The sequence below is a fragment of the Mus caroli genome, unplaced genomic scaffold (assembly GCF_978045245.1).
Source record: "Mus caroli unplaced genomic scaffold, Mus_caroli_1 scaffold_7, whole genome shotgun sequence".
NCBI lineage: Eukaryota > Metazoa > Chordata > Mammalia > Rodentia > Muridae > Mus > Mus caroli.
The window spans coordinates 110,924,946-110,950,203 of record NW_028227262.1 but is presented as its reverse complement, the minus strand read 5'-3'; the positions used below and the strand labels follow the sequence as shown (position 1 = coordinate 110,950,203).

Below are 25,258 nucleotides of genomic sequence, written 5' to 3'. Positions count from 1 at the left end.
CTCTGGCTGGCTTGCTTTGAGGTGGAGGCTGGTCTATATATGCCTGTTGCTGAGGAGGGGGGCCACCTCAGGGAAACACCTCTTCATGTCCACAGGCAATTTCACTTGTCTGTATCTCCATCACATGGGCTTTCCTAAGTATACACAGTACTAAGTACTAAGTACGAGTAGGTCCTGTGGAGACTGTCCTTTGTAAAGCAGAGCTCTGGGTCTCCTGCAGATGCCTTTACCCGTCAGAGACCACGCCTTCCTCCTCAACACCTCTAGTTCATAAGGCTGGCATCTTCCATGATCCTGCCTCTCTGTGGCCTCATCTTCTGGCTTATCCTCATCGTAAGCCAATGAGCCCTATGAAAATATTGTAGAGAGAGAAAAAAAAGTTTCTGGGGACTCTTTAAGTTTTTTTTTTTTTTCATCATGTTGAACCAAGGGCCGTTATCGCTCATGACTGGTTCTCACCCCCACAGTGCCTGTCTAGCGGAGTGTAAGCTTGGTCTTCACCTGCCATCTGGGTGGAGGCAGATGCGGTTCCTCGTGTCTTCTCACCAGTGCGGCTGGCTTCTGCGTGTCCTTACTCTTGGATGGAGTGACTTTGTGTGTATGGGTGTTTGGCCTGCATGTCTGTGTGAGCATCGTGTGCATGGAGTGCCTGCAGAGGCCAGACAAGGGAATCAGATTGCCTGGGACTGAAGCTACAGACACTTGTGAGCCACTGTGTAGGTGCTGAGAATCAAACCCAGGTCCTCTGGGAGGAAAGCCAGTGCTCTTAACCACCTTGCCACCTCTGCAGCAGAGACAAACCCTCCTCACCCTTGACATAGCCCCCATGGAAGGCGAAACCTAAACTCCCTTTTGGATGTAAAAACCCCATTTGTCTGTCTACTATCCATCCGGTATTTTTATTGTTGTTTTTCCCTCCAGACAGGGTTTCTCTGTGTAGCCATGGCTATCCTGGAACTCACTTTGTAGACCAGGCTGGCCTCGAACCCAGAGATGGGCATGTGCCACCAGGCCCCTGTTTAGTGTAAAAGAGGCTAGAGGCAGGATAATTACAAAAGGGATGTCCATTGACAATCCACTGGCTTACAGAAGTTCTGATATCCATCCCCCTGGGGTGTGAAATCCAGATGCTGGGGAGGCCAGGCCTCAGTGGCTCTGACTCTCTTGCCTTGGGTGGGTGGGTGGGGCTTCTTTGCTCCTTTGCGTGCTATGCTGAGGGGTCCCCTATCCTCTGCAGAGTCTTTCGGTTCTGTTGATGGCAGTGTGTAGGCTGCCTGGCTCTAGCTATCAGCCAGTCTGAGGGTTCTGGGAGCAGAAGCAAACAACAGGAGACATTCCTAAACTGTAGTGCCAGGGTGAGGTTCCCATGGCAATGTTATCTCCTCAGAGATGCAATATGCTTTTGATTATCTGCATCCCATCAAAATCCCTTCCCAGGTTTTCAGGGCTGCCTAATTTCTTTCTTTCTTTTTTTCTTCCTCGTTGACTCTGTCTGTGCTTTGCTGTTAACCTATTGGTGCAGTCTTCAAGGAACTGGAAAAGACACACAATGGCAGCCATACTGCAATCCTGACATGTCCGGGGAGCCCAGTTCATTCGTTCAGTTGAATTTTTCTGCTAAAACCTTTTAAAAAATCTTTCTCTTTCTCACCTTCTCCTCCTTCCTGTGCTAACTCTCCACAGTCTTATGTAGCCCAGGCTGGCCTTGAACTCTTGGTGATCCTCCTGCCTTAGCTTCCTGAGTCCTGGGATTGTAAGTCGCACCTGCCTTCTTTTCCTGGTAGAGTCTTTTTTACTCCCACATTCCTTCACATTTTGAATTTAATTTTCCTTTACTTATTTTCAAATAGACTTGTGCTCACTGCCCCTCCTCTCAGATCTTACTATGTAGCCCAGGCTGGCCTTGTGCTCAGCCTCTGCAGTGCTGAGATTAAAGGCATTCAACACCATGTCCAGCTGATTCTTGGTTAATTTCACCCCCTATCAAGCCTCACTGAGAAGAAAAAATAAAAATAAAAGAACAACAGAACAAAATACCCCCCCCCCCCAACACACACACAACTTTGTTGCAAGGCGACAGTGCTAGCTCCTCCTCTCCCAACTCCCACTATGTTTTTCTTGTCACTCCTCTGGGAACTTGGAGTCATTTGGCTGAATTTTAGTGTTTCATCTTGGTCCAAGTTTTATTCAAGCCTCACCTGGACAGCCTTGAAATCAATTTATTTTTCTTTTCACCTGCCAAGTCAATGCCACACATTTTATTTTATATGTTTCAAAACCATGATTGCATTTTAGTGCATGTGTGTAGAGCGCATCTGCCTTGTTGGGCTTCTGGAAGTCAGAGGACTGTGGGGCCTGGGATCAAACCCAGGTTCTCAGGCTTGGCAGCAGGTGTCCTTTAACCACTGAACCATCTCAGTGACCCTTCTTTTAGAGTTTTTTTTTTTTTTTTTAAATTGAAGAAGGAACTCCCTTCCAGGGACTGATTTCTCAATAGCAATAACAAACCAATACTTTAAGTGGATTGACACAGTGAGAAGGGTTTGGGATGCTGTCTGGCCAATCTGCACATATAACATTATCCCCAGGTAATATATAGAAGCACCAGGGGCCTGGGACTTCCCAGATTTCATAGGGATAAAGAACAGGTCCTGGAGTTGAACCTGATTTGGACCAACCACACAGCCTGCTGTCCATGCCTCCTCGGTGGCCCGTGGCAGCTTAAACCAAGAGGCTGTCTTTCCCCCACGCAGAGAGGCTACTTCCAGGCATCAGCATAATCCTCTGCCTCTGGCCTTCCACCCGGGGATCCATCCCATAATCAGCCACCAAACGCAGACACTATTGCACATACCAGCAAGATTTTGCTAAAAGGACCCTGATATAGCAGTCTCATGTGAGGCTATACCAGTGCCTGGCAAATACAGAAGTGGATACTCACAATCATCTATTGGATAGAACTCAGGGTCCCCAATGGAGGAGCTAGAGAAAGTACCCAAGGAGCTGAAGGGGTCTGCAACCCTATAGGTGGAACAACAATATGAACTAACCAGTACCCCCAGAGCTCATGTCTCTAGCTGCATATGTAGCAGAAGATGGCCTGGTCGGCCATCATTGGGAAGAGAGGCCCCTTGGTCTTGCAAACTTTATATGTCTCAGTACAGGGGAACGCCAGGGCCAAGAAGTGGGAGTGGGTGGGTAGGGGAGCAGGGCATGGGGAGGGTATAGGGGACTTTCGGGATAGCAGTTGAAATGTAAATGAAGAAAATATCTAATAAAAAAATTGAAAAACTCAGGCGTTCCCCTCACAAGCAGTCCTACCTAGTAAAGACTCTGAGAGAGCTGCACCACAGACCCAACACCCCACTGGATCAATTTAAAAGACACAGAGAGGTGTCATGTGTCCTACTTAGAATCCAGCATTGTTTTAGAAGTGCCATCAGATGCATAGAGGAGACCCACATGGGGCTGGAGAGATGGCCCAGCGGTTAAGAGCACTGACTGCTCTTCCAGAGGTCCTGAGTTCAAGTCTCAGCAACCACATGGTGGCTCACAACCATCTGTAATGGGATCTGACACCCTCTTCTGGTGTGCATGAAGACAGCTACAATATGCTCACATACATAAAATAAATAAATAAATCTTAAAAAAAAAAAGCAGAGCCCCATATGGCAAGTCTTCATGAGTTTAAGTGGGGCAAGTATTTAGGAAATGGTGAGCCAAGTCTGTAGGTATATGCCTGTCATTCTAGCTACTTGGGGAAGCTGAGGCAGGGGGATCACAACTTAAAGGCCTAGTTGGGCTCCTGAGTTTGAGGCCAGATTGAGTAGATTAGCAAGACCCTGTCTCAACATTCAAAAAAAGAAGAGTGGGGAGTCTACTTAGCAGTAGAGTGACTAGCATGCTGAAGGCCTGTGTTCAAATCCAAGTACCCCCAAATAAATCCATCAATAAATGAATGCTGGGAGTGCAGGGGCGAGGGGAGAGCTTGGCTGTACTGAGCTGCTTCTACAGGTGGAAGCTGGGTTGCCGCTGGGCAGTACAGCTGCTGCAGTTTCAAGCTAAGTGGCCAGGACATGGAAGAAAATGCCAGGGCTGGAGAGGAGCTGGGGTTGAGGAAACTGTGGGTGGGTTTCTCTGGTTACCCTGGAGAGCAGGAATCCAAGGAGGTAAGTCAGTGAAAAGGGGACATGTTTCTTATCAGTCCCAGGAGTCTGGAGTACAGGGGACCAGGTTAAAGCCACAGGGCCACTTGTCTGCATAGCTGAAGAGGGTGGGAATCTATCATTGAGAGTCTTCCTAGTTAGGAGCCTTGTTGGCTTGTTGGGTCCGTTGTCTATAGAGGGTCAGGGGTCTGTTCATTCAATGGTCTATAGGATTAGTGGTCTGCTGGTTCTGTGTTGTCTACAGGGTCAGTGGTCTATGGGGCTAGGGGATCTGCTAGGTCAGTGGTCTGTATAGAGGATCCAGAGTTGGGGGATTACACCAACAGATCTCAGGAGCTGGGTACTGGGACCTTAGCTGCTCAGGCGTCTTGCTCGTTAGACGCAGGCTGACTCCAACCTCTAAAGGGCTCCTCTTCCTTCCTGTCCAGAGAGCTGTACTTTTCTATCAGCTGGGTAGCTGAGTGGCTCCACAGAAGGTGCATGTTGGGAGTAATGTATGCAGCTCCAGAGGGCAGAGGTGAGAAGGGAAGTTAAGGGCCCGTGGTGAGGATGAATAGGGAGCACGCAAGAGCTGGAGGCAGAAGATCCTGAGGGGCCAGGATGAGAGTGCCTAGGAGAACATGGAAGCTGCATACTGAGTCATCATGGGGACACTATGATGGCTCTTTAAGTTAACATAAAGTTGTCATGTGACCCAGTAGTCCCACCTCTGTAAGACATATGGGGAGAACCAAAAGCAGAGGTTTGAAGAGAATTTTGCTCTCCCAAGTTCACAGTGGTGTTAGAAAAGCCCCAGGGGAAAGCAGGGCAGATGTTCATGCAAAGTGTGCTATGTTCCTGTAATGGAATACTATTCTGTCCGCAAAAGGAAATTCCGATCCACTCTATAACATGAATGAACCTAAAAACATTATTCATTAAAATTAACCAGGCCTAAAAGGGCAATTCATGAATGGCTGCTCGCATATCAAGTCTACGGGAGAGGCAAATTCTCAAGCCCAAATGCAATGGGGTTTGACGGGCTGGGGAAAGGGGAACAGCCAAAAACAAAACAACAAAATCACGGAAGCCAGGAGCTGTGACATCTTCAAGGCTTTCTGAGGTAGGGTGTGTTGGGGGAAGGTGGGTAGGTGGAGGCAGGCCTGGGTGAGGCTCCAGTGGGGACAGCAGCCCTGGCAACGGGGCTGAGCCACACTGAGGTTGTCTTGCTATTAAGGGTGAAGAAGCAGGATGTAGGCCCGGGAGGGATGCTGGCAAGCTCATGGGACAGTCGTGCCTCGGGTCTCAGGGAAGGAATGTGGGCACAGATCGGGTCATCGTGGCTTGAGAGGTAATGGGGATCCAGGAGACTTAGCACAGGATTGGCAGTGAAATGACCACAGGCCCACCTCTCTCCAGCATGCGGACTGTGACTCCTTTCAGAGACAGGGAGCAGTTACTTGCAATGGCGCCCCCTAGTGAGGCTTGGCTAAGGAAGCGGCTGGACAAAGTTCAGTGATTCCAAACAGTTTAATGTAATTCCAAGACAGTGTGATCACATCGCTACACATATACAATATGCATATGTGAGTTTACAGATTCAATTAATAACTCGCTTCACCTCAGAGACCGAGAAAATGATCAAAAAGAAACTGAGTAACAAGCTATAACAGTTCACCACAACAGGACCTCGCCTCACCCTACAGTTAGTAATATTACAATTAAAATAACTATATTCTTCTATAATTTTTCTGTTAAAATCATCTCATAAATTTACAATGCTATTATTAGTTTCCAAGACTAATATAAATTCACTCCATTTTTCTACAACGAAAATGATGATTAATTTAGAAGCGCACGACGTCATGATGAAAACAAGCATTTTAGTAGCAACAACTTCATCAGTTAAGAATTAGTTTTCTTGAAAAACATTCTAAAGCCAAGTAAAATATCCATCCTTATACCTATAATGAGACTAAGGAGCAGGTTACAGAGAGGTCTACGACACACTGGTTTGTCCTTAAAAAAAAAAAAAAACAAACAAATTAGACATTTATAAATAAAAAAAAAAAAAAGAGGGACACGTCACAGAGGAGAAAGAGGTACACGAGAAAATACTGTTGCACGCAATAATCCCCACACAGGTTAACATGGATTAACACTTTATTACAGAAACCACACAGTGAAGGAACACGACAGGCCAGGGCTTTCCAGAGGTTATCAAGACTGAGCTGAGATGACCTGGTAGAGAAAGATCTAGGTGAGATGGCCTGGGGGAGGAGCCTCATTCCTTGGCCTTGGGGATGGGGACTGCCAGGTCTCCTTCTCCATGTTCTTGTTTTGGGGAGTGTGTCTTTCTGTCCTGAGCATCCTGAAGCCACAGGCAGTCGAAAGCTAAGCATTGTGACAGATCTCTCTCGCCATCTTCGTGGCACTACTTTTTGGAAATGTGATATAATCAGGCTGTAGCTCAAAGCAGGTGGCCAGAGCAGAAAGGGATGAAGGATTCCAGTCCTTACGATCTCTGTCTCCTCACTCTCCTATGCCTTCACTGCTGGGGACCCACAGAGAGCAGCAGAGCCCTCGGGGGCCCCCCAGCTTTGCAGAGGTGAGGCCAGGGCCGGGTCCTGGGGCCTTAGCTGCGCGTGAAGCACGGTGTGTCTCGCTCATTGGACACGTCGAGGCTGGCTCCAACCTCTAGAGGGCTCCTTTTCCTTCTCATCCATAAAGCTATACTTTTCTATCAGAAATTTGGCTTGATATATATATACACAAACATATATATCAACATCTCTATCTATACAATGCTTCTACTACACTAGGAATCCTGCAGCCCCAACATATGTCTTTCTTGTCAACTTCATTTGGTTAAAATACACACTTAAAGGGGTGAAGGGTGCTTTGGGGGCTATAAATGATTGTGCCCTAGGTAACCCATGGGAGAAAGCCAGCGTTAAATGGGCAGTAACACAAGAGAGAGGGATGTGGAGGGCAGGAAGCCAAAAGACTTGGAGGCAGTGTGAATAGGACTTCTGCTCTGAAGGGCACATGGTGTGTGTGTGTGTGAGAGTCATAGAAAGCTAGAGGATGGCACAGTTAAGTCTCTTTCAACTTCCACGTCCTTCCTCATAACCTGAGCCAGAGTACTGACAACGTGAGCAATCCATGGACCAACAGCTGGGTGGGCGGGCAGGCAGGCAGGCAGCGAGCAGGGGCATGGCTCCCAGAGCTGAGCTTTCTGGTAATCCTGAGTGCCTGAGCATGGATCTGCGGTGGGGAGCCAGAGGTGGGGATGGGGCCAGGAGAGTCATTTGGAAATTGGTTGAGAGGGAACTAAAGAGAAGACAGCAGAGCCCTTTTTATTTTTATGCTACAGTGAATTTACTTTTCAAATAATAATGAAAAGCCCATTTCCATACCTCTCACTTTTAAAAACATGGGTTAGCTTCAAAGACAATGAGACAAAATTCATTTGGTTTATTAGTGCAAAGCAAATCACACACACACACACACACACACACACACACGCCTAGGATATGACTAAGAAGCATGAGAACAACATTCTACAAGGACATTCAACAGACACAAGAGCATGCTGTGAGCGCATAGCAAACATGGGCGGTGAGGAGTCACCACAGGTCGCCACGGGTCCTCCACAGTTCAGTGGTGGCACAAGAGAAAACCAAAACCAAACAAAACCCAGTTCACATTGTGAGTTCAAGACCAGCCAGGGATACATGGTAAGAACCTGTTGAAAGACACAACATAACAAAATACCCCAGTAAAACCCAACCCAAACCTTACAAAACTGTCAGGGACATTGACATTTCCTGTCTTCTCTTGCTCATGTCTCTGAAGCCTGCTTCCATCCCTGCAAAGCCCTCTGTGGACCGAGTCTCCAGGACCATCCTGCACTGCCCACCCCAGCCCTTTGGCTCTGAAGCCATCTTCTGAACTGAGTTTCACATCTTAGCCAGGCAATGGGTGAATTAAAATACACATTATTTTACATGGGGTTTGTTTTAAAGAAAAAAAACCCTGATAAAACCAGCAACATGTAGAAAATCCAGCCAGTGAACATGGGCACAGGGGTATGGTTCTTCCTCTCAAAATGCTGACCAAGGTTCACTGCGGACCCAGGAGCAGCATCCATACCTGCAGAGCTGCTGAGTGCCGGCATCGCCTACTGCCAGGTGAGTGGCCTGGTCACAAAGGAAGCATTCATATCAAGACAGTGTTGGTGAGGCGGGGATCAGGGTCACCGCCCCTCCAAGCTCTGGCACACACGGCACCGGACTCTGCGGATGGCCCAGGTTCAGGACTCGCCCTTTCCCATTCCCTCTTGACTTCCTTTCACATTCTTTCAGGTTCACTGGAAAGCAACAATAAGGGAAACACATGCATCAGGCTGCGGCACAGCATGAGTGGAACATGCCTGCCTTGGGGAGGCAGCTTCAAACACAAGAGCCAGTCAATCGCTGTGGTTGAAGATGTCAGTTATAAACAATTTTCTTTTTAAAAAGTACCAGATTAAATGTAAACTATAAAATACTTTAACTATAAAATGTAGCCAGAAGTATGTATGAGTATCTACAGTCAATTGTGTCATTTACTTGATAGTGGAGAAATCAGAGGGCACGTTACCATAGAGAAACATGCTCTCTGCACTTGAACAGCATGCTGATTATGACACACAGACTCATCTCTTCTTGGTTTCACTTCTGGTGTAATGATGAGAATTCTATTCTCAGAATTCCTTTAGGCAACAGTGACCAGGGTATGCATTAATCCTTACTTTCAGCCCACAGGGAACAATTCATTGTCTTTGAAATCACAAGATCAAGCTGGCTACATGATTTCAAAAAAGGCTAGGCCAGGACGAATGCCCACATTTGAGGTAATTATTGCCATTAGGGTCACAGTTTGTGTAAGATAGCTAAAACCTTCTGAAGACTTTGTTAGGTGCTCTGCCTGGGTTCCAGAACACCTACTGACACCAGCCAGGACCTCAGCTCTACACTGGCTGGGTTTGCTTCCAATGGATTTAAAGTTCTACAAGAATTGAGAACTTGTGTAAACCACCTAAGAATTTAGGCAAACAAGCCTGGAGCCAGTCAGTACAGACATTTTTACAAGAGAAACAAGAAACCCACCCAAAACAGAGTTTGAAGAAGTTAAAGCCTAGCCCTAAAGCATTTCTAGATGAACCGAAGCTTCTAGCACAGCACTCTCAACGCTGCCTCCGCCATGGCCCCGCCGCCATGGGCCCGCCTCCTCCTCCCATCCTGCGGCTGCTCTGCCCATTTTTGCTGTTGTCCTTCTCTTTGAGAAGGGCGTTTCCTGCAAGAAAATTCAATTTTGTTCTCTTCCCAAAAGTCCTCTTGCCTTTACCCCCTCCCCTTTTTTTGTTTTTGTTTGTTTTTTTTTTGTTTTGTTTTTTTGTTTTTTTGTCTGTTTCTTCATAGAAAACAGAAGTTCCTGGACACAGACCCACATGGTATTTACAAATTTGGCGTGAACCTGGCTTCCGGTTCTGTGCAGAGCTGAAGAGTGGGCCTATTACAGAGATCAGAGCTGTCATGATATTTATCAAGTACAGTAAAAAATAGCATTTTGGAAAAAAAATATATACTTTTAGTATTGCCTTCCTAAGATTAACTATAAGCAAGAAAAAAAATCATCTTTATGTATTTATTTAAAAGAAAGAACACCTTCCCTGCACTCTCATGGGAGCTGCAGCAGCCTGAGTGGCTAAAGCTAGTTGCTAGAAACAGGAATTCCAGGAATCCCTAGGAACTTCCCAGAGACTTTTCTTAATGTCAAACTCTGCCTCTTTCACCTGCATCCAATCAATCCAGGAACCCTCTTTGCACATACCTGCTGAAGTCCACTGTCACACGGCCGTAGGCAGGGTGTGACATTCTGCAAAGGACTGTCCTTGTTATACAAGGGAGGCAGCTGAGGCTGGTGTGTGAGCTCAGCTCTAGAGCCAAGCAGACAGAATGTCAAGCCCTGACTTCCCTTCTTATTAGCTGGTGGCCTGGACAGGTCCCGGGGTCTGCAAGCCAGATGCCTCCTCTGCACAGGTCCTGCACGGCTTGTCAGCAATTCTTAGCACAGTGTTTGGCATACAGGGTGTGGGAGCATCGGATTAAGAAAACCAGGACCAGGAACCTGGGGGCTCTGAGATGCATTGTGTTCCCCTTTCACACATGCCACTTCCTCAGAGGGCCAGCTTTTCTATCTGTCACATAGTGGGTGTTGACTTCTTCCCAGGGATGGATCTCTGAGAGGACACCGAGAAAGGGCTTGGCATACTATGTGTGGATACTCAACAAATGTCAGTGAGTCCTTCCATGAGGGACACCGCTCTTGTGCAGCAAGAGACGATTAGTATAATGTCCTCCTGGATGGGTCTGTGATGAGGGACACTCAAAGGATTGGGGCAGGGAGGGGTTCTAGCTTAGAAGCCAGGAAGCATGGGGGTTCTGTGACAGGGAACCTCCAGGATCTCTTTTCTCGCAGCTCTGAGTCAGAAGGGAAGAGATTGGTTGGAGCTACTTCTCAGGAGCTACCCCAAAGACTCGGGGAAACCTTTCCTCGGGCGGTTCCTACAGTGAGCCTTAGTGCCAAAGTTCATGAGGTTCCTTTTGCAATTAAGCCTTATCTTGCCATCTTTGGTTGTCTAGTGGCTTTGACGGACTTGTCTGAGTCTGTTTGTGGAGACTAAGGCGAGTGGGCGGATACTGCCATGGCCAGCCCGTCCTGCACATTCTCAGCCTGGGATACAGTGTGGGGTCATCAGAGAAGGTTGCTCGCTTGTTTTCTAGCTGCCCACAGTAGCATGCGATCAATTAATCACAAAGGAGTGCTAGAGGGATATCAGTTCCTTGGAGTAGCAACATTTAGGGCCACTACTCCACTCCTCTTTGAAGATGAGTGGTTTTGAAATAACTGCAATGAAAAAAACAAAAAGGCAGGATAGAAAGGAAAGGTGAATGGAAGGTCACTGAAGTCATTATTGCCCAGGAAGGACAGGGAATGCATCTGTCCATCTCCAGAGATGTCTTTGTGAGGGTTCTTTGGCTATAGAAAGGGACAGCTTTCTTTTCCTTTCCAATTTGGTAAGGACATCTCAGGCTTGCTTAATCTTTAGGCTTCTCCACTGAAAATTTGTAAAGCAAATAAGAGGGAAAAACATGAGTGAGGGGCAAAGCCTGTGAGACCTGGGGTGGAGTGTGTTGTGATACAGTGGCTGGTGGTGTGTTTGTGTGTGTGTGTGTGTGTGTGTGTGTGTGTGTACGTGTGCAGTCTCAGGCTGGGCCATGAAAGGAGAACTTGCCTCATGGAATTCTGTCTGCTAGCTGAGGGCACAGAGCAATCTTCTTTCTGTTTTCTGTCCTAGCAGCTACTTGGCAGGCCAGCAAGAGCCACGCCCACACCCTACCCTCCCTTAGCCAGATGTTGAGAACCTGGGGGGGGGGGAGGGAGGGGCAGGTGGGAACCCAGTCACCATCGTCATCATGAACCAGCAGCAATACTTCCCTAAGCCTCCTAGGCACCTCACTCTGGTTTCCAAGAACATAAACTCCACTCACATCACCCAACCCACTCCTCCACCACACACTGTTCAAAATGAGTGTTTGCAACATCTGAGACCCAGTCCAGGGAGCTCCTGTCTGCTGGGTTAACCTCCCTTCCTGACCTGCTCTACGCTGGCTGCTCAGTTCCAGTTCTTAGACAAAGAGAACCAAGCCAGGCTGGCTTGTACAGCTGCAAATAACTTTGTTACGAGGAAGGGGGAACGTAATACCGTCAGGGACACTGGGCCACCCCAGCCCCTTTCCCTCTGAATCACATCAAACATCCAACATTTCACAGGGCTAACTGGCACTAACACAAGCCTTGCCTACTGGCCTGCTCCTTATCCACTTTTCTAAAACATCACCCCGCCGCACGAACAGAGACATGGGTGCCAGGGCCCAGGAAGCACCAGCGAGCAGCAGCAGTCTGCTGACCTGAGGGTCACAAGGTACCACAGACTGATTTCAGACCTGAGCTGAATTCATCATCCTCATGCCGAGCAGTTTATCTTCATTAAAGAAGAACCCAGAGGATGCACCAGGGACACATGGTCTAGTAAGGACTAAGCGGCCCTCCTTCCCCTGAGAGTATAGTCCCAAGGGCAGCAGCCTTTCTTCCATCTTCTTTGTAAAGGGATGCAGTGCTGAGCACCTCAGTGGGAACTTAGTGAGGATGCTAACTAGCTGGGATTCTGTGTTACTCCTGATGCATCAGCTCTGAATATGGGACTTGAGATCATAGCGGGGGGTGGGGGGTGGTGGTGGTTGTGGGATGAGGTTTGCAGAGCGGCTGTCTTCTGTTTGGAGAAGCTATTGCTCCAATCCTTTCTTCACTGGGGGCCTGGTTGTTTCTGCCTGGTAGTGGGGTGAACACACACATATCATCACAGTGCAGGCAGGGCACAGCCACAGCTCAGAAGCAGGGTGGCCTAAAAGGTGCCATGTGCCCTTCACTTGCCAGTGATTTAGAAGAGGTCCTTCCCGTGAGACTGTCTCGTGTCCCTAGAATTGGGAGCTGGGACGATTTGCCTGGGGAAGAGCAGACGAGGGAACTATCTCACAGGAACACTGTGCCCATTACCCTCACTGTACCTAATGGCCTCCAGGTGGGACCACTGTCTCTGCATTGAGGGAGATAAGCCACACTCCAAGTATGTTAATGGGAATAGTGAAGGGACAGGGCGGGGTTAGTGGAAGCTTTGAGAGAGGGGCCTTTTATGCTACATGTCAGATGCGAGGCAGGTTAAAATCTCGTCAGTAGTTCACACCTGGAGGAGAGCACAGAGGATGTGAGAGAAGCTGCCAAAGGGTCCAAAAGACACAGCACTGACAGTGGCTTTGTACCACAGAAGGGAAGGCGCCAGTGTATCCAAATCTCTGCTCTGTGGTAGGGTAGGTCTTTCTTTGAGGAACAGAGCTGATAGAAACAATTTTTCCTAATTCCTGGGCCTTTTCTTATTTTACCTATTTTTCTTTTTCCTTTTCTTTCCTTTGACAAGATCAGGCATCTAATCTATATGTCCCTCCAGTCTACTCATATACACACAGCAAGAATAAAATAAATTTAAATATTATGAAGAAAACACAAAGATACCTGGAATAAATGTATACTTCAAACCCTGACTAAAATAGCAACAAGGTGATAATAATCATAATTACAGTGGCAATAACGCAAACAGTCAGTACAATACTAACTTTATGAGCAGCAAGGAACACTCATTCCTGGTCTGGAAGAGAAAGGGAAGGACGTGTGGAAGAGGGAGAAGCTTCGGCGCAAGCAGACAGGAGGAGATGAAGGGCGAGCTCGGCTCTCCCCTGAGGCCAGCTCCAGAGAGTGCTGGCCTTCCAGGTGTTGCCCATGGCAGGGCAAGCCAGGCCCACTGTCAGCTGCGACTTAGTATGGTGACTTAGTATGAGACAGCCCCATGGGAAATGCTGCCATCTAGCTGCTAGAGACGCCTGTGACAGAATTCCATGCTGCAGAGGCCCTGGCAGGCTTTGCTCCGTATCCCTCTCCGAATGGATGGCTTTCCTGCTCTCTCACTTCCAGCCAGAGCTGATCTTGGAATAACATGATTCTGACCAGGAAGAGAAAAATGGAGCGCTCTACCACAGGCCAGCATCATCCAGTCCACTCCCAGTGAGCCCTCGGCTGGAGTGGGTCACACCATGCCCAAGTCTAGCGTATCTTCTTTTTGGCCCAGGGTACACTGAGACACATCCAGTTTAGGGACTTTATAAGAATTAAAAGTTGGGCAAGTTTCCAGAGTTCTTCACAGCTAAAAGCTAAGTAAGCTTTGTTACTGAAGGAGGACAGCTATCATGAGGAGGGCCTTTCACAGTAGATTGATCAGGGCCTAAAGAGGGAGGAAAGGGAGGGGGACTGGAGGATGCTGGACTGCTGACCAGAGACCTCTTTGTACCTGATGATGTGGATAAAAAGCCAGCTAGGACTCACATCAGGATCAAACAATTCACCCCGTCCTGGACCTGACATGTCTCTAACATCAACGGCTGCAGAGTTTCTTGGTAGGACAGAGAACTCCTACCCGCTCACTGCACTGTTCAAGGCTGGAGAGAGTCTGCAGGCTGCAGCAAAGGTGCACGGGCTCAGGGTGGGTTTCTTTGGAGCCTTAGTTGTCCACGGCAGTGTTTTCTCAGTGCAATGGATCTCTGGCCACCCCGCTAGTGTCCCTCCAGCCCTCAGCTCATTCTCTCTCTCACAGGCAGAGATCAAACTGTCTAGGGAGAGCTAGGTTAATTTCAGGACAGACGTGACAGCAGACTTACCAGTGGGTCTGCAGTGGGAGAGAGCTGGCCAAACTAGGAGCCTGCCTAGCTCCTGAGCTGGTGGAGAGAGATGTGGGTGTGTCTGAGACTACCAGGCTTCGTGCAGGAGGGAGGGACTGAGGAGGTAACATCTCCTGCCCTCTCCCTGTAAGGCTCTAAGAAGGAGGTGGTGGGCTTGGGGACTGAGGCAGCTGCCTGGCAAAGCTGCCATTCCTAAGACTCCCTAGCGCCATCCATGGCACAGCTAGGGCAGGGTGAGGAGTCTCTCTAGATCTCCACTCTCAAAGTAAAACTCACCGAAAGAGCCAGCTGTCACCAGTGTGCCTCACCATACGGCGCCCACGTCCCTCGTGAGATCCATGAGTCTCCCCTTTTCATTATGCGAGCTTCTCTGAAATCCTTCTGCTCACAAAGAGCCCAGGAAAGACAATCCACATGACATTAAAACAATGAAAAAACCATAAAGACCCAAGTAAAATATTACAACAGCTTACACAAGAGCTGAGAACATCCGACCAGCCCCGACCAGTTTCTTGGAATACCAGTGGAAGTAAACCCTTTGCCATGTCTCTGTCTGTCAGTCGTTAAGGCACTAGGAGGGAATGATGTAAAATCAAGACTGCAAGGGCTGTGACGGCCGGCGGTGCCAAGGGACACACGGGGAGGGTGGCAGCCCCGGTCACACCCACACGTGCTCGCACACTCACTCGATCACCTGGACTACCACATTGGTTCCATGCCTATGTTAAATCACTTTGTTTGTGCAATTATAGTGAGGACTAGTCTATTGGTATCACTGGAGTTGAACACAAGGTAGGAAACAAGGGTGCAGTGCTACATTCTTCTAAGGTGTCCAGGACAACCACTAGCCTGTGCTACACGACTAGGGGTTGATCCAAAGAGAAAAGAAAGTCTCAGAAAAGAAAAAAACTAAAGACTGCAACATACATAATTAATGACATCTGAGGAATAACATTGCTTAGGGATTTACCCAGAATGCTCCAAAAGAGGAGCCCCGCCCTTCTTCTGGGGGAATCTTCCATTAGTTTAGCTGACCCCGCTATTTCTGACAAATAAGTCAGAACTGGGCTTTGCCAACCCCAGACCAACCCCCAAATATGAGCCTTTTCAGGCCATAGCCTGATATTTGAAAGGGATGTTGACCCTTTTTTGGAGTTCTGGGAAAATCCCTAATTTTTATGTTCAATTAATTAAAAATCTATTGGACTTCCATATCAGGTGTCCCTGACAGCAAGTTCTTCAATGTCACTTGCTGCCATATGAAAATAATCTTTAAAAAGTTCATAAAGTTCTTCAAAAAGCTGGGGCCCCTTGCTCCAGGCTCCTTCGCGCCTCTTCTCCTTCCGGTTTGGTGCAGAATGGGTTGTGAGCTGTGTTTTTTCTTTTTGTCCTCTTTTGTTACTAACATTTTTCTTTTTCTTTTTTTCCTTTTTCTTTTTTAAAATAAAAAGCATAGATTTCCCCTCCTTACCCCTCCTTTTACAATGGTCTCTTCTCCGCTCTAAGTCCTCCCACTTCCTAGTTCAAGTTTCATTTGTGCCCCGACTGCCCCCCTCCCTGCCCCATTTGCATTGTTTGTGTGCGGCACCTGCAGTAGAAAAATCCCAGCTCTCCAGGTCGGCCTGGGAGCTCCTCCACCCTCCTCCCTGGCAGGCCTCCTCCAGTGTTTATATGTAAGGGTATTGGTTGACCTTGGCAGGACTCAGTGGGTATCCAGTGTAGACGGTGGAGGCTGGCGAGGCGCTGATATAGGTCTGGTGGGCAAACTGGGCCGGATACTGACTGGGGTGGATGGTGGGCGAGGGCAGGACCCGGGGCCCCATGCTCACAGGGACCTGGTGGACGATGCTGGCCGGATAGGCAGTGTGCTGCACGGTGTGGCGTGCTGAGCCTTGGGATGCCACCAGGTGGGCTACAGTGCCGGTGGAGCCTAGGGCTGTGGGCGCTGTATAGGTGTAGAGGTGAGGCTGGGTGGGGAGGTGGGCAGCCGCAGCCAGGTGGGGGTGAACAGTGCCATGGCTGGGGCTGTTGTGCGGGAAGGTGTACGGAGCTTGCGCCATGGTAGGAGTGATGTAGGCTTGCTGTCGACGGTGACTCCCGGTGCGGTCCGCAGCCATGTGCTGCTGGGCCTGAGAAGGAAAAGCAGCAGAGACAGCATTAGGGGGAGGAGGGGGAGGAAGGACAGAAGGAGAAGCAGGAGTGACAACAGATGCTTCCCTTCAAAAGCAGAGAGCATGAAGATTTGTTTGGATTGAGAAAGTAATGTCTGTTTGGCCAATCACCAGGCTAGGGTGCTATTCAGCAAGCTCAGAGCAAAGCTGGGACACTTGATTGAAGGGGGAGAAGGACCCTCTCTCACTGACTGCCTTCCCACATCATGGGAGATCTCACTCTAGAATTGGGTCTTCTAGAAAGAGTCCAAGCAGTAACCCTCTCTCCTGTAAAGATCCCACATTTCTGGGGCATGCATGCAAGTCTCCAGGTACTCCCTCCATGGGTCTGGGTGTTGGCTGTGAGGACCTCTGCAGCAAGGCAACTTCAGGGATAGCCTGGCGGGCCAGGGCAACAGCATGCCAGCATGTCCACCTTTTGCTGGGCTGACACAGCACCATGTGGGCCCTCTGAGCAGCAGGTCTGTCCTACCACCACGTTACTAAGTACTGTCACTTAGCTTTGGCCTGGCTCTCTGCGAACAAGATACGGCCTTTCCCAGGGTTGGTCTAGGGTAGCAATAAGCCAAGGAGCCCGTTAAGGGCACTGACTCCTGTGGCCACTGGGGTTTACCTGGCTGAGATTGAGGGGCTGCTGCTGCTGGAAGTGGGGGCCTGGCCGCTGCTGACGGTAGGCGATGGCTCCTGAAGAGCTCCCTGAAGAGTGTCCACTGGTGGAGGTCACGGTGCTGGAGGACTTGCACTTGAAGGAGGACGAATGGTGACTGGCACTGATTGCTGAGGGGGGAAGACCAGCCACACAGGTCAGTCGCATGTCCTTGGCTGTCTAGATGTGCTCCCTCCCTTTCCCAACAGCAGCCTTCCAGGAAGGACATGTTCCTAAGACTGTCCAGGCATAAACCACTTAGCCCCCAGACCTAGTCAGGCATTCACCTTGACTCTAGAGAGGCAGCTGGGCTCTGGCCCTTGGCTGCATGGTGTATTTGAGCTGCAAATGAGGGAGAGAGGAGAAGCAAAATCAAGGGTAAAGGTGCAGGCCCACGCTAGCCCCACACTCCCTGGTCCTCTGGGGGAAGTGTTATAGCAATACCTGGGAGGTGTGTGGAAGGGAGGAGGCCTGCCTGGTTTCCTCCCAGAGGATCAGATGTGATCATGCTAATGGCTGGACCTAGCACACAGCAGAAGTTACAAGAAGGCTGCGGTTCTCCTGACCTCAGACAGGATGAGACTAACTCTCCCGGGGAACGGCCTGACATAACTGCTGTTCCTATGTTACTGGCAATGTAGAGACTCTGCCCAGCCAGGAGGTTGCTCTACACTTTGGTCACTGTGATTCCAGACCTGTAGCTGGGGGTGGCATAAGAGTCTGCATTATAACACATTCTGAGAGTTGATTGGTGCTCCTGGGTGAGAAGACCACAGCCTAATGGGTAGGAGGTTGAGGAAGGGCAATACCTACATCAGATGGCTTTAAGAACCTGGCCAAGGGAGCACAGAGCTTTATTACAGCCGACTGTTTGCCTGACACTGTAACAGGTACCACCCGGGAAACAGATGGGGTGAGAGCGGCAACTAGGAAGCATCTCAAAGCATAAAGGCAAGAGGCAGAGGTAGAGGATACTGGGAGATGCTAATGGTTGGTCAGGACAGGCTCTGACTGTCCAGTGGGCATGGTGAGACCGTCACCCCGAGTAAAGTCAGAGTGATATTTTGCAGAGAAAGGCACCTAAATGTACAGGCCACAACCCTCCTCCCTTTTATTTGTGATAGGGTCTCACATGTAACCCAGGCTGCCCTCAAACTTGCAATCCTCCTGTCTCTGCTTCTTCTGGGATGGTATTATAGATCACCAGACCTGTGCAAGCTATAGGCTCTTTCCTGAACAATACCCAAGAGCCAATAATAGGCAAGCAACAAGCAGGCACACAGTTGAGGAGATACTGCATGTCCCTAGAACCTGCACAAGAGCCTAGGCAAACATGTGAGGGAGAAGGCCCCAGGCACCTCCTCTGTGCTCTATGGTTCAAATGCCTGAAGGAACACAAGAGGCCTATGAACTGTATTATTGGTGTTGTATGCTTTAAAAGCCACAGTTAATATATTCATTCTACTCTGTAAAAGCTAAAGAACAAAGAAGAATTAGTTGAGAAGAAAATGGCTTTGGTTTGGAGTGGAAGGACAGCTGCCTCCCATTGTTCCGGGTGCCAGCCTAGGCAGGAACGAAATGCCAGGTGGGAGACAGGAGCTCGAGGTGGTGTTGATTCTCTAAGAGCTTTGCCCAAGGGGAGACAGCATGCTTTAAGGAAGGCAGTAAGTCCCTCATCTCCACCAGCACAAGGATATCTGAGCTCTCTCACACTGTGTCATGCAGCTAATGATTTATTTCCTTCATTGAGTTTCTGGAATTGACTAAATAAGGTCTAAATCTTATCTTAGGACAGATGGCACTACACACTAAGGAACCATGTATAATAAAAGACTTTGAATGACTTGGGATAGATCAACTTTTTGACAAGTTCCAGGGTTATGAAGTCAGGGTTGTAAAGCCCAAGGCAAGCCCTGTCAATGGGAGAAGTGTTCCAGCAAAGGTATTGGGTCCAGAACAAAGGGAAACTGGATACTTCAGGGGTGGGGGTGGGGGTTGCGATGGGGCTGGGCAGAAGACAGAGGGGGAACATCCCACCTCTTAAGAAACTCTCAACCCCAAGTCTAGGAAGATTGATTGCTGGGAGGGAGATGGTGGGTCCCTGAATCTAAATGTGCACTGGCACCCAAGGCCTCTTCCACTTACCCCCTGCATTGAATTCTCTCAGGAGGTGCCTGGGAACTGGTGTATTGAACTTCCCAGGAGTCCAGAGGCATCCTGGTGCCAGTGGAGCAGACTATATTTAGGACTCAGTGCCCAGACTAAGCCAGTTAGATTCTCAGAGCTCAGCCAAACCCTGGACCCTTGAGGACGAGCTATGAGGTCAAACAGGAAGCTGCTCGTCTTGGCTGTCAGCAGAGCTTCCCTGTCTCTAGGCACCAGGAGCTTGTGTGCTGGGGTCGAGCTCCTCCCTGCTTGGTGACAGATCATCAACAGATCTCTGCTTTAGTCCAGCATCCTAGAAACCTTGTAGGGATGATGTTAGAAGAAGAATCAATCAGTTCAAGGGATTACAGCTTGGGCCTGCCAAATGGCAATGTTAGAAAGAGCCCAGTGTCCTACCTATGGCATTATTGTGGTGACAAGATAAGCTGATCAAACTGTCCGAGTGGAAGAGCCTGGATGGAGGAAGGGCCTGAAGGGGTCAAGAGACTCAGGTAGTGCTTTCTCTTACTGAGGTGAGTGAGGTGGCAATGGGCCTGCAATGAGCCTTCACTATCCTAATGCAGATTCTATGGGCACGAGGGAACAGATGCTCAGTCATGCACTGTGTGCATGCAAATGTGCTTAGGCACAGGCAACCTGTAGCAGCAGATCCTGAGAGGCCACTCTGAGAACCTCTGTGCTCTTGCAGTTCTTCTGTTTGGTAAGCACAGTAGCTACGTGTTTCTAGGAAGACTAGTTATATTAGAGATATAACCGTGGCGTTCATTCCACATGCACACTGCCTTACTGAGCAGCTCAGCAGCCTCATGTTATTTCTTAGTCAGGGCATTGTGGGCCACACTCTGCTTCTCACCCTGAGTACTGACTCTGAAACCCAGCATCAACTCCCCGGACTGTGGGCAGCTGGGACATGAAGAAGATGAGCAGCAGTGGGTGCAGGGCAGATGTCTGAAGAGAGTAGCGGGGGTGCCTGAAAGAGGCCTGTGAGCATACCCACCCCACATGGGTCACCCCCAGTCAGACGGTAAGGGAGAAAGGAGTCTAAGCCTCTTTCCATTTCCTCTCTGGCAGAGTTACCCGGTGTAAAGAGGGCCCAATCACAGGCTTGCTGTGAATACTGGGAAAGTATTGCCAGCTGCCCTCAGAAGGGGACGTGGAAGTCTCCACAGTTCTCATCTTAATCATACCCAGCTCCTCGAGCAGCAGCATCTCAGCAACTTGGTAACCACCAGAGAAGATTCCTCATCTCCAGGGTAACTCCTGTGGCCATGTCACATGACAAACAGAAGGTCCCTTTCTGACGCCGCAAAGATGCTACCTGGCCTGGCTGCGGCTGATGACAGCATGTAGCAGAAGAACAAACCTACAGATTCTTTGGCATAGCCTCCCAGTTCTTGTATGTGAGCAGGAGTGAAGGAGACCCTGAGCAGCTGCTGTTGAGGAAGAGCATGGAGAGCCGCTGCCTGACTTCAAAGGCTAAGGTCACTGGCTTTCTGCCAGGGCCCAGTTTTCAGGACAAGCCTCATGCAATGTCAGTTCTTTAAGTAAGGCAGAGAGAGAAATGTGCTCAGCTCAGATTTCTGTGCCCAAGGCAAAGTCCTGACCCTCACATGGCAAGGTCAGATCATGTGCTTCCTTTCCAGATACTCGCTCTACCCTAGAAAGATGTCAGGAATGTCCAAACCGGTTGATAAGAAAGTGGGGTGCATCCATTGTTTATCAACCATGACGGAAGCAGAGCCACCTAGAGGACAGCTGTGCTCTCGGAATTTCAAAAGGAAAATATTCTGTATAGAATATGATGATAATGTATGATATAGCAGAATCCCACTGTGGCTGCTTGAAGAAAAATCAAGTGTACAATGTAGATGACCTGAAATGATTAGATATGCTCTGTTTCACTAGTACTAACATTTCTAATAGCAGAGAAAGAGAAAAGCAGAGAAATGCCATGGCTGTGCTGTGGTCCCAGGTTACCTGGCCCTAGGCTGTCACATTCTACCAACACTTCACTGGCCTGGGTCTTCAGTGGGGGTACGATGATGGTGCGGGGGTTGCCGGTGCAGTGATTCTCTGGGCCCCCCTTGGTGTCCAAGGTGTTGGTGCCGTTGTGCCCTGTGCGCTGCTGCACCGAGTAGGGGCTGGTGTTGCTGGAGGAGTCAGAGTAGGGGGAGTCGTGGACTGTGACACAGCTGATGACATTTTTTCTTTGCTTGGAGACTGTGCTGCAAAGTTAAAGGGAGAAGTTAGGACTGCAGGCTGGCTGTGAGGTAAGAGAACCTGTTCTGGGAAGAGCCCTTGGCTGGGCCCTGCACCAGAGTACGTGGGAAGACAGGCAGAGCAGGCTGGGCTGGGCTGGGTCTGGGGCACACTGATACTTCTAGAAACTAACATGTGAACGTGTGAGACAATCAGCGGTGGGTCTAGGCTGTCCCCAGGTGGCAGAGTTAGTGGAGCTGGGTGCCAAGCCCTCCGACCACTAGAACGGGAGTCTGTCTGAGTGAATCAGGCAGGTGGAGAGCTGGAATTGGAGGGAATGGCCCTGAGTTTGGGCTCTGAGCCTATGAGAATTAGCAGAGTGTAAGCAGGAAGGGAAGAGGTGCCCAGTGATTCGGGACGCTGCTGGAGGGGCAGAGGATGGGCGAGGGACTGAAGACCTCATCATATGAATTTGAGTGATTATGTTCAGACCTCCTAGGACCGACTGCTGGGTATTCATTTTTAGGGATGACCTATCCTTCCTGCAGAGTTCCCATCCCCTTGGCCAAGGTCAGGAGACAGTACTGTCTTGAGCTCTAAGGGCAAGTCTCCTGTGTGCTAATGCCACCAAGGCGTGGCTCCCAAACCCTGGTCTTCATTTCTAACTAGAACTGTACCTAGAAACAGGGAAGAGCCAGCGTGGAGTGGCTCTTGGTTAGTGCTTGCTTTTCATAGAGCTTTATGCTCCTGTGGTTACTCTGGGAACCAGTTCTATCTGCCTGTGGCTTGGTGACAGGCTGCTGGGATGGCAGATGTAGAACCTATGGTGTATTATGCAAGGTTTTAAAAAATGGATGTTCATCTATTTTTGTACACTGATCATTTATTTTTAAGAAATAACAATTGCCTAGGCAAGGAGGGCCACTTTCCAGCTAATCCAATATGGGAAAAAGCTAGTATTTATAGAATCTGATGGGGTTTCCAGTGGCCCTCCTACCCCAGAAGTGTTACCTAACACCACAGACCCAGGCCGGGCTCTTTTCAAGGTGAACTATTTTTATCACTCAGGAGAGAGTGGGGAAGTGGGCACTTCCAAGGGCAGCTTGGCAGGAGGCCAGCAGAAGGTCAGTGGGGCTGTGGACCTCCAGAGGCAGGAAGGGCAGTCAGGTGAAAGCTCTGGGGGACCTGGCCCTGCTCCTGACAGCCAGCACTAGTGACGCCAGGGCTGGACCATTCCTGCAGTGGCCAGGCTCCCTGTTCTTGCTGATTTAGGGTAGAAGACTGTAGCTGGGTCTGTGGGTTAGAACCCAGGATGATAGGGCCTTGGGAATTGGTTGTCTACACAATGATAATACAGGTCATGGCAGAACCAGTATCATACTGTACAGCACATGTGAAGCAGAGCACCAGGTAAAGTGTCACCAGTGTTGTATAGGAGGAGCATCTCAAACCCCAAACCCCAAAGGCCCCCAAATCTAAAACTTTTTGAGTTGTGACATGGTAGTGTTAGTAGGAAGACCCGTGTCTGACCTGATATGGCAGGCTGTAGTAAAAAAGAAGGCCTACTAAAATTAACTGTGTAAAATTTCCTTCAGGAGATAAGTACATGGAAAAATTTGAAATTCAAAACATTTTTGGTTCGAAGCCTTTAAAAATAATTTAAATTTTTATTGAGAATAGATTTTATTTTGTTTTTTGTTTTTGTTTTTTTCAAGACAGGGTTTCTCTGTGTAGCTGTCCTGGAACTCATTCTGTACACCAGGCTGGCCTCGAACTCAGAAATTCTGCCTGCCTCTGCCTCTCAAGTGCTGGGATTAAAGGCGTGCGTCTAGATTTTTTTCAAATAATGTGTTCTGGTCATCGTTTCTTCTCCCTCAACTACTTCCAGATCCTCTCTACCTCAATCCACACCTTTTCGTTCTCTCTCATTACACATTCTCTCTCTCTCTCTCTCTCTCTCTCTCTCTCTCTCTCTCTCACACACACACACACCACCAAAACCCCACAAAAATATACAAACACATCAGCATAGGATAAAACAAGCCAGCAGAAAGGAGTGAGGATATGTAGAAGCAGACACTCCCTCATCCACACAGAGAAGTCCTACAAAAACACAGTCAGAAACCACAATATATAAGCAAATGACTTGTAAAGTATATACAAAAAGATGATCAGAGAAATCACTAGGAAACAAAAGTCCTCCAAAAATGCCACTGAGTTCATTTTGTGTTGGCTGTCTGGTGCTGGGCACAGGCCTGCCCATTCGTGTGGTTCGCACCCCAGTGAAAGTCCTCTGGGGAGCTAATTCTCCCTAAGTGCTTATCACTTGAAAACAGCTTCTGTGTTAGGGACAGGGCCGTGTGCTCACTTCCCCTCTCAGGGCTGGGACCCCATCTAGCTCAGACCTGTGCAGGCCCCCATCCAAGCCTTATCAAAGACAGGATTCCACTACGCAGTCTAGACTAGCCTCAGATTCAGAGATTCGCCTGCCTCTGCCTCCTAAGTGCTAGGATTAAAGGCGCGCGCCACCATACCTGGCATCTCAAGTCAAGCCTTTTAGATAAAGGCTATTCAACTTGTACTCTTATATAACATGGGAAAGCAGCTCTGCATGAAACCTTGAGGACAGGACTTACTGAGGAAGCTTCTTGTCTACTCTGTGCTAAGCCCGAAGATTGATAGGAAAGAAAAAGACAAGTCATTAGTTTGGGATCTTGGAGATCTACAGTCAGTGCCACAGGGAATAGTTACGCAGAGAAACAGAAGCACGCCTCTGTCCTCGAAGATGAAAAGCTCGGTGGGAGACTGTATAACAACATGACAAGTTAAAAGGTAAAAGCTCTAAAGTAACCAGTTAGAATAACGGATGTCACACAGCCTTCCACGATGAACTGTCAAAGGACTCTTCCAGATGACAATTGTTAAGAACCCAAAATAAGGTGAGGAATGAACTGGTCACATAGATTTACAGCTCTTCATATTTACTTACTTATTAATTGTTGTGTGTGTGTGTGTGTGAGTGTATGTACGTGTGCAAGTGCCTACAGAAGCCAGAGATGCCAGGATGCCCTTGACCTGGAGTCACAGGCAGTTATGAGCCTCCTGCTATGGGCCCAGGTCCCCTGAAGGGTGTTATGTGCTCTGAACTCTCCAGCCACCTCCAAACCTTTGAGTGAGGTTCTTATAGGAACCCTATGTGTCACTTAAAATAAGCCAGACCCAAATTCTGCATGAGTCAACACAAGAAACATGTAGAATAGGCAAACTCATACAAAAGGGAAAAAAGGTTACAGATATCAGAGGAGAATAGGGTAGGCAGAGAAAAATATAAAATTATTTAGTGGCTACAGAATATTGGGTTAGACTGACAGAAAAGTTTTAGAATAGATAATGGTGACAATCAGTGCCGCCGAATGGCTAAAGTGTTAAATTTCATGCTTTACCATAATTTAAAAAACTAATGTGCAATCTCCCTAGTGAACTGTACACAGTAAATTGGTGGGTTATACAATACATGAATTATTTCTAATTTTAAAA

The 25,258-nt window shown here is 48.6% G+C and overlaps 1 protein-coding gene across 5 annotated transcripts in view; it reads right to left on the bottom strand.

The window, feature by feature from the left end:
* Nucleotides 1–5,656: 5,656 nt before the first annotated feature.
* Nucleotides 5,657–25,258, bottom strand: part of Hipk2 (homeodomain interacting protein kinase 2) — a 193,343-nt gene continuing 173,741 nt past the window's right edge. For all 5 annotated transcript variants that reach the window (XM_085840688.1, XM_085840689.1, XM_085840691.1 and 2 more), the window contains exons 13-15: nt 21,500–21,747; nt 17,324–17,487; nt 5,657–16,668 (exon numbers count right to left, since the gene is read on the bottom strand). In XM_085840688.1, the coding sequence (XP_085696814.1) occupies nt 16,207–16,668; nt 17,324–17,487; nt 21,500–21,747 (874 nt within the window). In that variant the 3' untranslated portion in view covers nt 5,657–16,206. The remainder of the gene's footprint in view (nt 16,669–17,323; nt 17,488–21,499; nt 21,748–25,258) is intronic.